General features: G+C 42.6%; 1 protein-coding gene across 3 annotated transcripts in view; it reads left to right on the forward strand.

Moving 5' to 3' along the window:
* RNF130 (ring finger protein 130) overlaps positions 1-14879 on the forward strand; it is a 140432-nt gene that overhangs the window by 23444 nt on the left and 102109 nt on the right. For all 3 annotated transcript variants that reach the window (XM_045999152.1, XM_045999150.1, XM_045999153.1), the window contains exon 2: positions 10704-10898. In XM_045999152.1, the coding sequence (XP_045855108.1) occupies positions 10704-10898 (195 nt within the window). The remainder of the gene's footprint in view (positions 1-10703; positions 10899-14879) is intronic.

Genomic DNA, 14879 nt, shown 5'->3' on the forward strand with positions numbered 1-14879 from the left:
TGCTTCATCTCTCTTGCATGAAGTATTTGTTGTATCAGTTGTAATAGAAATTATTTTTGAACATAACTTTCCAGGTGAAGTGATTTGTATTAGTCATCATTTTAAATTATCTTAAGATGCTTTTTATTATGTCATGGAGAACATCCAGCAGATATATTTAAGTTGTAAGGATGTGAAAAATAATCAAAATCCATTTGAGATATGCAGTAACTAAGTATAGAAGACAAATGATAATGGATAGATATTGACAATTAAACTTGCTGATAGGTCAGCTCTGTATGACCCTTCTTGCCATGTTCACTGATATATCCAGCACTCTAGGTGTACAGAAGATAATCTATTGTTGCCTTCTTGTTAAAAACTCCATACAAAAAGGCAATGACTTGTTTACAGTAAGTATAACCAAAGAAGCAAAACTTGCTAACTCGGAGAAAAATAAGGGACACATTTATTTTACTTTTTTTTTTTTAAAGATTTTATTTATTTATTTGACAGACAGAGATCACAAGTAGGCAGAGAGGCAGGCAGAAGAGAGAGGAGGAAGCAGGGTCCCTGCTGAGCAGAGAGCATGATGCGGGGCTCGATCCCAGGACCCTGGGATCATGACCTGAGCCGAAGGCAGAGGCTTTAACCCACTGAGCCACCCAGGCGCCCCTATTTTACTTTTTAAATATACTAGACTCAAAGCTGCAAAGTAGATAAAATAACAGTTGAAAACCTTTACAATTAAAATGTTTTCTTCAGCTTCTTTTCATCATAAGAAGCAGAAGACAATGGAATAACATCTTCAAAGCGCTGAGAAAAGTATCCAGAATTTTTTTACCTAATTAAGCTGTCATTCAAGAATGGGATCATATGAAAGATGTTTTCAGATATAAAGACAAGTTTACTCGAAACCCTGACTTTACCCTGAACAGATCCTTATTTGAAGGAACATCAAAGGGATGTTCTTACTATTCTTATAAGGAAGGAGGAAGTGAAAGACAGAAGGAAAAAGTGATATGTGAAAAGGATAGTGATGATAAATTTTTTTCAAGATTTATTTATTAGAGAGGCACCTGAGTGGCTCAGTTGGTTAGGCATCTGCCTTGGGCTCAGGTCGTGATCCTGGGGTTCTGGGATTGACCCCTGGGTCAGGCTCCCTGCTCAGCAAGGGAGCCCACTTCTCCCTCTCCCTTTGCCTGCTGCTTCCCCTGCTTGTGTGGTTGCCCTCCCTTTCTCTCTCTCTCTGTCAAATGAATAAATAAAATCTTAAAAAAAAAAAAACTTTTTTTTTTTTTTAATTCCACTCTCCACGTGAGTTGTGGGGAGGGGCAGAGGGAGAGAATCTTTACGCAAACTCCCTGCTGAGCACAGAGCCTGATGGGGGCTTGATCTCACAACCCTGAGATCATGACCTGAAACCAAGAGTCAGAGACTTCACCTACTATACCACTCGGGGGCCCCTGTCGTGGTTAATTTTAAGTATCACTTTTACTGGGCCAGAGGATGTCTAGATGATTTGGTCAGATATTCTGGGTGTTTCTCTGAGGGTATTTTTAGATGAGATTAACATTTAAGTTGGTAGACTGAATAAAGTGGGTCAAAGGAGATTGCCATCCCTTTTGTGCGTGGGCCTCATCTAATCAGTTGAAGGCCTGCATAAAACAAAAGAGCTGATTTTCCTTCCAGTAAGAGAATTCCTCTTGCCTGACTGGTTTTGCATTGGGAGATTGGCCTTTCCCTGCCTACAGACTCAAACTGAAACATTAGCTCTCCCTGGGTCTCAAGCTGCTTCCAACTAGAGCCACACCATTATCTCTCCAGTTTGCTGACTTAGCCTGCAGATCTTGGGGCTCGTCAGCCTCCACAGCCCCATGAGCTAATTCCTTACACCCCGTCTCTTTATACACACACGTATCTTACTGGTCTGTTTCTCTGGAGATCCTAGACTAACGTAAGGACTGACCAGTATGTGTAGGTAACATTTAACAGGCATTGACCATATGAAACTATAAATATTAGGAATGGGATAATTAGAGCAAGGTAGATCTGAGTAAGGGTAGTTATAGGTAAGATGAAAGGGGGTGGTTGGAACTGCATCTGGCAATAGGTTGAATGGTGGCCTCCCAGAAGATGTGTCCGTGACCTAATCCTCAGAACCTAGGAATGTGGAAACCTTATTTGGAAAAAATTACATTGAAGAAGTAATTAGATGAAGATCTCGAGATGAGAGCACCTTGCATTAACCAAACGGGCATTAAATCCAACAGTAGGTGTTCTTAGAGACAGAGTGAAGGCATGGGCACAGTGGAGAAGGCCACATGCAGACAGAGACAGAGGTTGGAACAATGTAGCCAGAAGCCAAAGGTTGCCAGGGGCCAGCAGAAGCTGGGAGAGTCGAGGAAGGGTCTCCCCTGAAGCCTTCGGAGGGGACGTGAGCCTCCCAGCACCCTGACTGCAGACATCTGTCTCTCACAACTGAGAGAGAATACATTTCTGTTGTGTAAGCCACCGGGTGTGTAGTGGTTTCTTTGGGGGGTAGCCCTGTGAAACCAATACATATTTTAAGAGCCTGTATTCTTCAGGAAGGAACTAGAGACATTGATGAAATGTAAACTCTTTATCAGGTATGCATGTTAACATTCTAAGAGTAACCTCTAAAAAAATAGGACTTGAATATATAAATGGAGGAAAAGAGGAGAATAGAGAAAATGTGATCAATGCTTTCAGAAGTAGGGAAGGTTGGAGGAAAGTATAAAGAACTTAGGAATCACGGGATACAGGAGGACAAAGTAAAGTAATGGAAACGTATCCAAGTCTGTCCTGTAAGCAGTATGCATTCACTAACCCTGGCAGCTGAAGCTCCGTTTGCAGTCTAATAACAGAGAGACCCCCAGGTTGCTTCTCAGAGTAGTGATCTGTGCAAAAGTAAATAGGATTAAAGGGAGCTGAGTCTCCTGAAAGGCAGCATCAGTATTTAAAATAACTGTGCTTCCTTCTGATCACATTAAGTAACAAGATCTAGCAGTGGGGTCTGATCATCTTGATTACCAGTGTTGGGTCTGTGAAGCTTAATCGCTGGGATGTTTTCATGTTTTTGCAGAATCTGCAGTGGCTAATGTAATTGCTGTTAGTTACAGAGTTACAGATGTTTTGTTGTCTACCTTCAGATGTGAAGAAAGTGTGAGATTTCATTTATGTGATGAAAATAAAGATGGTTTTCCCTCATTCAGATTCCACCAGCCTTTTGGGTTCTGCCGACGCAGATCCTTCTCGAGAGTCTTTGCTGAAGATGTTAGTCTTCCAACAGCTTGCTCCTCTCCCAGAGAGCTGCCATGTCCCTTGAGTGAGGGAAGGAGCCAGAGGATGGGCGTCCTGGCTACCTCCCAGGGTCAAAGAACTTCCCCAAGGACGCTTTCTCCTCAGGTTTTGTCATCTTCTTGGTGGGCTTTCATAGCCAAGCATGGATCCTAGAGGGCTAAGAAGGCCCCTCAGCAGGCATAAAACCCCCATCTCAACCATTGCTGCTTGACTCATACAAGAAGCCGGACTGCTCCAAGTGACAAATCCCTACTTAGATTGCTTGCAGTGGTCTGTGTCAGAACTTGAAGCTCAAAGCTAGGGCCACTTTTAGGGTTCAGGGATTCAACACTTAGTAGGGTTACTAGGGATCTTGTTCCTTTTGATCTCTCCCCTTTGCCATCCTAGCTTTAACTTCATCCCAGGATGGTTCCCTCTTTGTCGCACAATGGCTGCCAGCAACATCTGTAGCCACGTGTTTCCTTGTTCACTTGTGGCTCATCTTGGACTGTATGTCTACTTCCCTGCCCCTGGAGCTAGAGCTCAGATAGGTGTCACTAAAAGCATATGGCAGGGTACAGGTGATCCGTAGATGTCCAAATTAAATAAGGTTTTTGTTTTTGTTTTTGTTTTTTGGGACACTAACAGAATCTGCTTCAGACCCTGGGGTGATCCCATGGTCCTGCCTGGAATCGGGGCAAAGTAACCTGGGAACAAACAAACCAGACAGAGTGACCGTGTGCCTACCTGCCTGCCTCCTTGTGAACCAGTGAAGACATTCCATAACACCTGTTAGCTCATCAGGGGCATGTGCAGTTTCTGTTTGGAATGGGAGAGAATGGACCCTTTCCGTGTATAATTTTCCGTATTTCTCTCCTGCTTCTTAGCTTGCTCTTTACCTGCTTTAGTTGTATATACTGAAAACTGCAGATTTATAGAAGTAAAAAATGAGAAGTAATTTCTTCAGAAAGGGTCGATTGGCACAAGATGTTAGTAAACCTTGTTCCAGTAAGAAAAAAGGATACCATCAGTGTGGAGAAATTCTAGCCCTGGAGAGTCCTCGACCTATATTGGGGAGGTCGCAGTCCTTAGTAACGTCAACACTGAAGGTTCAGGTGCAGGGAGAGGCATCAGGAAAGGAGACTAGGAAGGAGGGCTGTGAAGGAGGAGGGAGGAGGAGGAATGCCAGGGAGGATGAGGGTCCTGAGAGTGGAGAGGAGAGAGTGCTCAGCTAAGGTGAATCTTACTGAGAGTCCGTGGGGAGGAGGACACAGTGTCCCAGGACTTAGCAATGCTGAGGTTATTGGTGCCTGTTAGCCGGAGCACTTTGATGGAGCGGCTGGGTGCAGAGATGAAAATGTGATGAGGAATGAGGGACACTGAGAAGGTAGAAACCGGCGGCTCTTGACAACAGTGACAGTAAAATGGGAGCCTTTTGAGAAATCTGCTTTCTTTTCTTAAGAAGGAAGGGACCACCAGTTTTGAGAGGAAAAAGACAAAGAGGGAATGATCATTAATATAAGGTTCCCCAAAATCAAGAAAGGCTAGGATCCAGATCATTTTTCCTGGCCATTATGATAACAACTCCTACCAGAAAAGAAAACATGAACAGAAGTGGAAGGGGGTAGGGGGAAGGGATAAGAAAATTAGAGGAACTAAGTAGATAGGAGGTTAAGAGAAAAATGGAACTTACAAATGAGATAACGAGAAATTAAAAGAAAAGGAAAGCAGAGCATTTCAACAAGATTAGACAAACGCTGAAGATAAGTAATGAAAAGATAGTAGATTAAAGTGACAATGTAGGGCGCCTGAGTGGCTCAGTTGGTTAAGCGACTGCCTTCGGCTCAGGTCATAATCCTGGAGTCCCAGGATCAAGTCCCACATTGGGCTCCCTGCTTGGAAGGGAGTCTGCTTCTCCAGCGGACCTCTCCCCTTTCATGCTCTCTCTCTCGCTCTCTCAAATAAATAAATAAGATCTTTAAAAAAAAGTGAAAAATGTAGAAATCGTAAGTTATCTGTAGATGTGGATGAAGGGATGAAAGCTAGACATTTAAATCCAGTCACTGAACATTAAAAATTAAGAAACTGGAAATGCAAATAAGTAATTCTCTTTTGTCCTTTGAATCATAAAATTAGAATTTAACAGAGGGAAAATAAGGAAATTCAGGAGAAGAAGCAGGAAACCTAAAGAGGAGAGAGATTATAATCTCATGTGGAGCTAGGGAGCAAAGAGCCAGAACCTACCTGACCAGGGAAACATCTAGACCCAGGGTGACTAGTTAGGCTTATCTTTATTTTTTCGTCTTTCATAGGAAGCAGCTGGCAGAACATCACACCGGTCAGAACACTACCATAGGAAACTGTGGTCTTTGGCACAGATTCTTTATTTGTGTCCATTTTTGCTCCGTCTCCATCTGTCGTTCTCCCATTTCTCCCTTCGCCTAGAGGTCCAGTGCCTCCTCTGTGCCACACGTACCGGAGGAGATGCTGGGTCTCACGGTTGAGGAGAGACTCCGAGCAAACAGCCAGTTGCTAGGACGGTAGGATGAATGCTAAGGTGTGTGTCATCTCAGGGTGCCATGGAAACAGAGCACCCAGCTCAGCCTCAGGAGAACGGGAGGGTGTTCCAGAAGGGAGATTTTAGCAGAATCCTGAGGTTTGGGAGGACATCAGCAAGGAAGCAGGGGTCTGGGCCTTTCAGAGGGAGGAAACAAGATGCCCAGGCTCTGAGAGCAGGAGGCGCCCCGGGGGAGCTGGCTGTGCCCCGGTCCTGGACTCTTCCCTATGGCAGTGGATTGGTGGTTCTCGGGTGTGGGAGGAGACGGGACCTACACAGTAACGCCGTGACTGCTACGCACTAGGTGGGGTGCTTGCATTTTCCCACAACGAAGTCTAAGTCAGGTGAACCAAAGTGGGAGTTTCGGGATGCTTGGGCAAGACAAGAGTTTATTTATTGACTGACATCTTCACTCACAGAATCCTTTAAATATTTACACACTCCTTATGCCAGGATATTCTTCCTCTGTTCCCACCACAGATGGGGTCGTCTTTTCAGAACTTGATTCTCTTGCATTGGTATAGTGTTGTAATGGGGGCTATGTGTCATCTTACTTGATTGTCACGAGAGTTCAAGAGAAGGGCTTCGTCTTTGTCCTCTGTTCTGTTGCTGGTCCCTTCTGCACCCCCTGCTCACTGCCTAGCGGTTTTCCAGTGTTCCATCTGAGTTCCAGCCCCCATGAGACCTTTACCATTGTGTGCCTCTTTTCCTGGGTCTCTAAGCACCCTTCATGTTGTACTACTAACCAGTTTGCTGAGATTTCATTTCTGTGTCCGGCGTTACTTTCTCAGTACGCCTAGAGGTTCCTTAAGACTCAAGACCAAGGTGTTGGCTTGTTGCTAAGCATCTGTGTTCCTTGAGGTGAGGGTTCCGGATTGTTCCTGTCAGTAGTCATTTGGTTCTTATCAAGGAATGAGATTCTCGTTACTGTTTTTGGATTCAGCAGGAAAGGCCGTATAGAAAAAACCAGAAGTTTGATCTCTCTGCAGTACGACATTTTTTCAGGTTTATCAAAGTATAATTCACAAAACTGTAAGATATTGTAATGCGGTATTTTATATCATCTGTAATTTCATTTTTTCACAATAACTTACTAGAAGTTTTTCCTGACATGATAGCTAATAAATGCAAAGAAGTCAGAGGTGAAGTCCTCCTCTAGATTTGGCAGGTTTAAAAAAAAAAAAAAGGAAGTAAAATGGTTTTGAATTTGAACAAAATTGCTGCTGATAAATTTTAATGGTTCTTAATTGCGTAGATATTTGATGCGATACTACGTCCTCACTTAATAAATTGTAAGCAACTGGTATTACATTGCGAAGTAGGACCACTGAACCCATTTGTCTTCAGTCCTCTTGGGAAGTTGTGTTAGAGCTGTTAAAATTTTCACTGTTCAAGTTATTTTTTAATTACAGGAAGGGATGAATAGATTAAAAAAAACACATGACAGTATTAAGTGGTTATGAAAACCTCTTACTTTCTTTTTCTGAATAATGAAAACTCCTTCCTTGAACAGGAACTTGAATATCTTATTCTCCCTTATTATTTCATATTCTTGCTGATATAAATGTTCACAGAGTCCTTTTATGGACTATGACTTGGGTGAATTTTGGGAACAAGGATGTTCTTCTGCTCATATAGTCTCTTGTTGGAATTTGTTTGGGTCCTGCAGTTGTGGGTAGAATCTGTTCTTAGTGGGTGGGGATTCCTTAAGAGAATTTTCAAGTTCTCCTTCAGTATGTTTGATAGATTTTGCTCTGTGGTTGCATCCTTTCCTGTGTCTTTTCGGTCTTGGAAATTATGACTGTTGTCTTCTAAGAGGATGATGACACTGTCAGCACCACAGAGAGAGGGAGGGAACGAGATGGGAGCAGGAGGTGTTAGGAGCCGGGGATGTGGGGCGGACATGTGCTCTGAGCTGTGGGTGGATTTCACACACATCGATGCAGAAAATCCCACAGCACCAAACTAGAACACTAGGACCAGATAAGATGAAACCCATAAAACTAAAGGAAAGGGAGTTGATTTTTTTTAAGATGGTAAGTGTGTGTGTGTGTTATATATATAGATATAGATATAGATATAGATATATCTATCTATATCTATATCTATATCTATATATATATCTATATTGAATGCATGTGAGTAAGTGTTCAGGGAAGGGGCAGAAGGAGAGGGAGAGAGAATTTCAAGCAGACTCCCCGCTGAGGACAGGGCTCAACACTACGGCCCTGAAACCATGACCTGAGCCAAAATAAAGAGCCAGACGCTCCAACTGAGCCACCCAGGTGTCCCCAAGAGAATTAATTTTTTTAAAGCACTTAAGAGTAGAGGAATTATTATAACCTTTTTCACATATATAACTCTCATGAGGTAAGAATTTTAACTCAGTCTTTGTTAGTAAAAGTTGAAGATGAGATCATTGAGCCCAGGCGGTTGTTCAGCTAGTGAATAATTGATCTAGAATGTGAGCCCCTTGTCTTGCTGATTCCATGACTGTCCTGTTGTTTCCTCCTTACCGCCCTGGGAATATGTGTGAAATCATAGGGAGCACAGGATAAGTTACAGAAAAATGACTATTTTGCTGAAGTATACACATCCTTTTGGGTATTCTTGATTCTGCATTTTTTTCCAGGGTTTATGCAGCAGTGTGTTATGAAAAATAACAAACAAAACACTTAAACCAGCTCTTTGCTTGCTCTCTATATATGGTATTGGAGGTTTTTCCAACACAGGTTATCTAACACATAGCCTAAATGCTTCTATTCTAAAGCAGCATAATTATCTGGGAAACAGATTCCACTGCAAGTGAACAGTCTGTTTCAGGATTTCAGAGTTTCACAATGCCTTCAATGTGTCTTTCAGTAAATAGTTGACTACTGGGGCGCCTGGGTGGTTCAGGCATTAAGCGTCTGCCTTGGGCTCAGGTCATGATCCCAGGATCCTGGATTGAGCCCTGAGAGGGGGTTGGGCCTGCTTCTCCCTCTCCTTCTGCCCCTCCCCCAGCTTGTGTGTGCAAGCACACACGTTCTCTCTCTCTCTCAAATAAATAAAATCTTTAAAAATAAACAAAATAAGGGTGCCTGGGTGGCTCAGTGGGTTAATCGACTGCCTTCAGCTCAGGTCATGATGCTGGAGTCCCAGGATTGAGTCCCGCATCAAGCTCCCAACTCCATGGGGAGTCTGCTTCTCCCTCTGACCTTCTTCTCGCTCATGCTCTCTCTCACTATCTCTCTCTCAAATAAATAAATAAAATATATTTTTAAAATGTAAAATATGTTAGAAAAATAGAAATAAAAATAAACAAAAATAATTGACTACTAAAATTGTGATATAGGCTTTTTTCCCCATCCATTTACTTTGAGAAAGGACTACTAAAGTTTCAGAGTGCAGAAATTGTTTAAGGAAAGGGGTAATATTTGTCAACAATGTAAATCATGACATTGTGAAATTATTTATGTCTCAGTTGCGTCAGGAGACCTCTGATAGCAAATACACTCTCATTATGATCCCTCACCGTGATAATAAGAGAATTTGGGGGGAAAATACAGTGTAAGTGGGAATGATAGATGCACCATTTCTCCCAAGTTAGTTGGCATCTCTACACTGTGTGGTTTAAGTAGCATGAACGTTTCATTTCTCCAGCTAAGTAGTGTGCTTCCAAGACGTGGAAAGATGTATTTCCCCACTGATGTCAACTTTTCATACAGTCGATTATTAATACTGATTTAGTATTTTTATTATTTATTTGCTTTTACTGTTACTCTTTTGCCCTCCCTGCCCCCGCCCCCACCCCAGCCAGTGCAGAGTCTAGGGCCGTCTTCTGGCACTGCGGATGGCGGTCTGCAGACCTCTCCATCGTGATTCTTCCCCCCTCACATTCTGGACCACCCTGCCAGTTCAAGTTCACCTGTTAGAAACATGAGGAGAGGGGAAGAGGGAGGAGCAGCCAGGGCAGAGGTGGGCAGGGCTGTTGTGACCATCTGTGCTGCCTCAGAGAGAGGAGCCTGGCCTTACAAGCTGCTGTGTACTCACCGGGGTCTGGAACAGACTCTCCCCCCAGATCCACGGCAATAGCCGTGTAATTAGGGTCCCCAAGGGAGTGTCCTGGGGGCTGCATGCATCTTGTTAGACAAGTGGATATAGTAAAGTTAATATATATATCTTAATGTGGAATTGTAATTTTTACCAATAAATGTAAATTACAGGAATAATCTAGTTTCTAGTTTCATGTTGTTTTAACTATTTGAACTTCCAATACAAGCCAGAACTTACCTTTGTAATTTCCTTAGACACTTATGAAGAAATTTGTTCAAACATGCTTGAATTTCAACAAGCCACTTGGTAACTGAAGCAAGGGTTAGTTTGGCTGCCTCCTTTACCTCAAGCAAAATCAGTCTCTCGCTGCAGCGTGGGGGTGGGGTGAGGTGGGGTGAGAAGAGGTGGGGGTAGGGTAGGGGTGTGGAGAGACGAGTAAGTGCCAACAAATGAGCAGAAGTCGGGTAGATCACTCAGTCACCTGGGTGTTGGGGGATGGGGGAGTCTCTGCCCTTTTGTCCTCCTCTCTTCACCAGCCTACACGGGGCATTGTCAGTCTGTTTTCCTTTGTCAGCCTATGAAGTTAAACAGGACTTTTCATGGTTTTCATTTGCATCACAGGTAACATGTTAATGGAGCCTCTCTCTCCCTGTACAGATGAGGGTTCAGGTTCAAGGGTATATTCATAGCTCTGCTGGCAGGGAGCTGCTCAAAGTGCTTTGGATACACCCAGTATTCGGGGAACAGTTGAGCACTTTGATAAAGATTTGATTGATTTTATTTATTTAGGTTGAGAAAAATTAATGTTGTTTTTTTCTTCTCTGTTTAGTTGCTGATCATCTGGGCTGTGATCCTCAGACGCGGTTCTTTGTCCCTCCTAACATCAAACAGTGGATTGCCTTGCTGCAGAGGGGAAATTGCACATTTAAAGAGAAAATATCACGGGCTGCTTTCCACAATGCAGTTGCCGTAGTCATCTACAATAATAAATCCAAAGAGGAGCCCGTCACCATGACTCATCCAGGTAAACAGAACAAGGGGGTTGTAAATTTTGTTGTTCCTTCTAGAAATTAGTGCTTTGTAGGTAAGCATTCTACCACTATGGAACCACATCATTTACAACATAATTCTATGATTATATTCATTTTTTTAATATTCATTTTTGGTATTACCATTCGTTTCTTGAGATGCATGTCTTTTTCCTTTAGTTGGATTTGTTTCTTAAATAATGATTTTGAGAGTCTGTAAAACTTGCACTTACTAAATAACTGCCTGTGATGGAATCCTTAGTCATTTTGCATTTCTGCATTTCACTTAATAACTTTGCAAAATGACGTGTTCCATTGAGAATCATTCATCTTGGTTATGGACTCTGAAGGATTACCTTATTGGAGGAGGATGCTTTTTATCTTATCAGGATAAATGTCTAAACGGACTCAGTAGTAACTGTCTTCATTTCTTACGGGAGCATTTGAGGTTATCAGTGATTTAACTGCTTTAGTAACAAGAGTTGCAATTTATTGAGCACTTACTATATATATGCCAGACACTGGACTATGAGGGGTTTTGGGGGGGGGTTGTTTTTTTAATAGATTTTATTCTTCAGAGCAGTTTTATGCTCCCAGCAAAGCTGAGTGGAAAGTATGGAGATTTTCCCAGCCCCACACAGGCAGGGCCTCCCTATCGGCATCCCCTGTCTGGAGCGGTGTATGTGTTACAGGTGGTGAACCTACAGCGATGACTTCTAATTACCCACCGTCCATAGTTTACTTGGAGGGTCACTACTGCTATGGAACATTCTGTGGGTTTGGACAGATTTGTACCCACTGTGATGATATCACACCGACTATGTTCACTGCCCTAAACATCCTCGGCGCTCTGTCTATCCATCCCTTCCCCCATCCCTCCCATTTCTCCACCCCTTGGCAACCACTGATATATTTTTTTTTTACTGTTTCTGTAGTTTGCCTTTTCCAGAATGTCCTGTAGTTGGAATCATAACAGCATCTAGTCTGTGCAGACCAGCTTCTTTCAGTTTGTAGTATACCTTTAGGTTTCCTCCCTTCTTTTCATGGCTTGATAGTGCATTTCTTGTGAGTGCTAAACAGTGCTCCATTTTCCAGATGTACCGCAGTTTATCTGTCACCTACTGAAGGACATCTTGCTTACTTCCGAGTTTTGGCAATTATGAGTTAAGCTGCTGTAAACATTTGTCTGCAGGTTTTTGTCTAGATGTTAGTTTTCAGATCCTTTGGGTGCGTGATTGCTGAGTTGCCTGATAAGCGCGTGTTTCATTTTATAAACTGCCAGACCGTCCTCCCCAGCGGCTGTTAACATTTTGCGGGTCCACCAGCAGTAAATGAGTGTTTCTCTTGTTTCACATCATCGTAAGCTTTGCTGCTGTCTGTGTTCTGGATTGTGGCCATTCTAATGAGTGTTTTAATTTGTGTTTCCCTGCTGACATGATGTGGCGCTTTTTAATCCATGTTTTCCTCATCCTCGCCGCAGCTGTACATGGTGTAGACACTCCCATCTTCTAGAACCAGGAGAGTGCAGCAGGAGTCAGGCCAGCGGGTTCACCAGTGGTCTGTCATCTCTCAGAGTTGAAACCTAGATAAAGCTAAGTCTGTGTTCATAAAGGTTTTAAAGTTTAATGTCATATTTAAAGAATGTTAGACACAATCGGTTTTAGACAGTAAGCTTGCAGAGGCATCTGCACCCCAATTGAGGGTCACCTTTTGTGTCTATTTTGATAGAGTAATGAGATGGATTTCAATTTTATTGTTCTGTGACTTGTTTTCTTCCTTTCAAATTAAGCTTTTTAGAATGAAACTGTATTTTTTCTAGTTGCAAAAGTAGTAACACATGCTCACTGTAGAAAAGCTGAAACAATAGTAAAACCCAAAGAATTAAAGAGAGTGAGTGATCTTCACTATCGGGAGATCACTGGAGTCCTGTACCTTTTAATTTCTTAAGGGAAACCACAGGGAGATTAAGGGACAGCCTGTTTCAGCTGGCCATCTGTGTGGGAACACTGGATTAGAGACATGGGGCTTTTCTCCTCTAGGTCGCAGAGCAGCTGCTAATTTGTTCTCCTCGGCTATTTTAGAGCAAAGAGAAACTATTTGAAATTTTGGACCTGATCATTCCATACTGATTTCTTTGTACTGAAAGCATGAAGAAACCTGGAGAGGGAGAAATTCATCTGAGCAAAATGTATGTTTCTTTCCTGGTAGTGTTATTTTATATACATAAAGCTGCAAAGAAGTAGCTTGAATGAGTCTTTTAGATATGAGAAGATCTGGAGATTATAAGAGAGGAAATTGATTCTTTTTAAAGATTTTATTTATTTACTTGACAGAAATCACAAGTAGGCAGAGAGGCAGGCAGGGAGGGTGGGGGGGAAGCAGGCTCCCTGCTGAGCAGAGAGCCTGACCTGGGGCTCAATCCAGGACCCTGGGATCATGACCTGAGCTGAAGGCAGAGGCGTAACCCACTGAGCCACCCAGGCGCCCCAGAAATTGATTTTATTAATGATTTTTGTTTTAAAAAGGTTGGAAGCCTCTATAAATAATCACAGATCTCCCCACATCTGTGTTCCTTAAAACGTTAGTTTATTCAAGTATTTTCAAAGATGACCCATGACTAAAAAAAGGTAAGTGGTGAAATAAGCTTAGGAAAATGCTTGAAATGTAGTCCACTCTCAGAGGTTCCTGAGAGACATACTAAGATCTCTTGAGTCTTAGGGTTAAGAACTTGTCCTATGTAGATTAACCTGTGGTTTCCCAAATTTATTTGACCATGTACCCCTTTCATCACAGGTTAGTGTGGAGCAGCACGAGGAAGGAACTTTAGGGCCAGAGTTTGAAGATCTAGTGTTAGGAAGTGGGACGTAGTGAGGCAAATGGAATCAAAGCAGACGTGAGAGCAATGAGAAATGGCTTTATGCTGTAATTAGACACAGAAAAAATCAGAGTAATCTGGGAAACTAAATTGGTACAGTACTTTGGAGAGATATTTGGCATTGTGTGATATCGTTAAAGAACTACTACATTGTGATCTGGGAATTCCTTGCCTGTGTATCTCCTCCAGAGTGCTTTCCAGACTTTAGTGTACATGCAGGTCACCTGGGCATTTTGTTAAAATGCAGACTCTGATTCAGCATATCTGGGGCACAGCCTGAGATTCTGTATTTTTAACAAATTCCCAGCTGATGCTAATGCCTCTAGTCCACAGCTCTTGCTTTGAGAACAAGGAAGACAGGACACCTAGGTTTTAGTCCCAGCTTTTCCACTGACTTGCTGGGTGACATAGGACAAGTTGCCTCCTGTCTGGGAAGGCCTCTCATGACTCTAAACCCAGGTTCTGTGGAAGGCTTTGAATCCCCATCACGGAGGACAGTCGTTTGCCTTCTTGAGATCTCCCACTTTCTGCCTCCGACCGTGTGGGAGCCATGGGGAGATTTCATGTATTTACACAAGCATCGGGGGCCCCTCCCTGTCATCCTCCAGACCCTTGTTACTCTTGCCTGTGTGCATGAGATGCACAGGAGAGTGTTCGTGGCAGCATTATGTAACAGCATTTATTGGAAACACCCAGATGTCCATCACGGGAGAATGGAGGGATTGTGGTATATTTATAGAGTGGTTAACTGTCAATGAGTTAAAGCCACACGTATATGACTAAATCCCTAAAACATAATAATGAGCATAAAAGAGTAAGTTGTAGAAGAATATGTACAAATTACATATAAATGAATGTGCATTTAAAAATGCACAACTGTAGCTGCCATGTATAGATATGAATAAAATAGCAAAAGTACAAATTAGATTAACAAATATCAAGTTTTGGGATAATGGGTCTTTCTGGAAAGGGGATATTTTGAGGGGCAGTGAATTTAGATCGGGGGAAGTATATGAGGAGGTTCAGACGAGCCCATCATGTGTTACTTCTTAAGCTGAGGGTTGAGTACATAGATGTTCATTATATTCTCTCTTATTCTTGG

This window comes from Meles meles, chromosome 3 (assembly GCF_922984935.1).
Source record: "Meles meles chromosome 3, mMelMel3.1 paternal haplotype, whole genome shotgun sequence".
In the NCBI taxonomy this organism is placed as follows: domain Eukaryota; kingdom Metazoa; phylum Chordata; class Mammalia; order Carnivora; family Mustelidae; genus Meles; species Meles meles.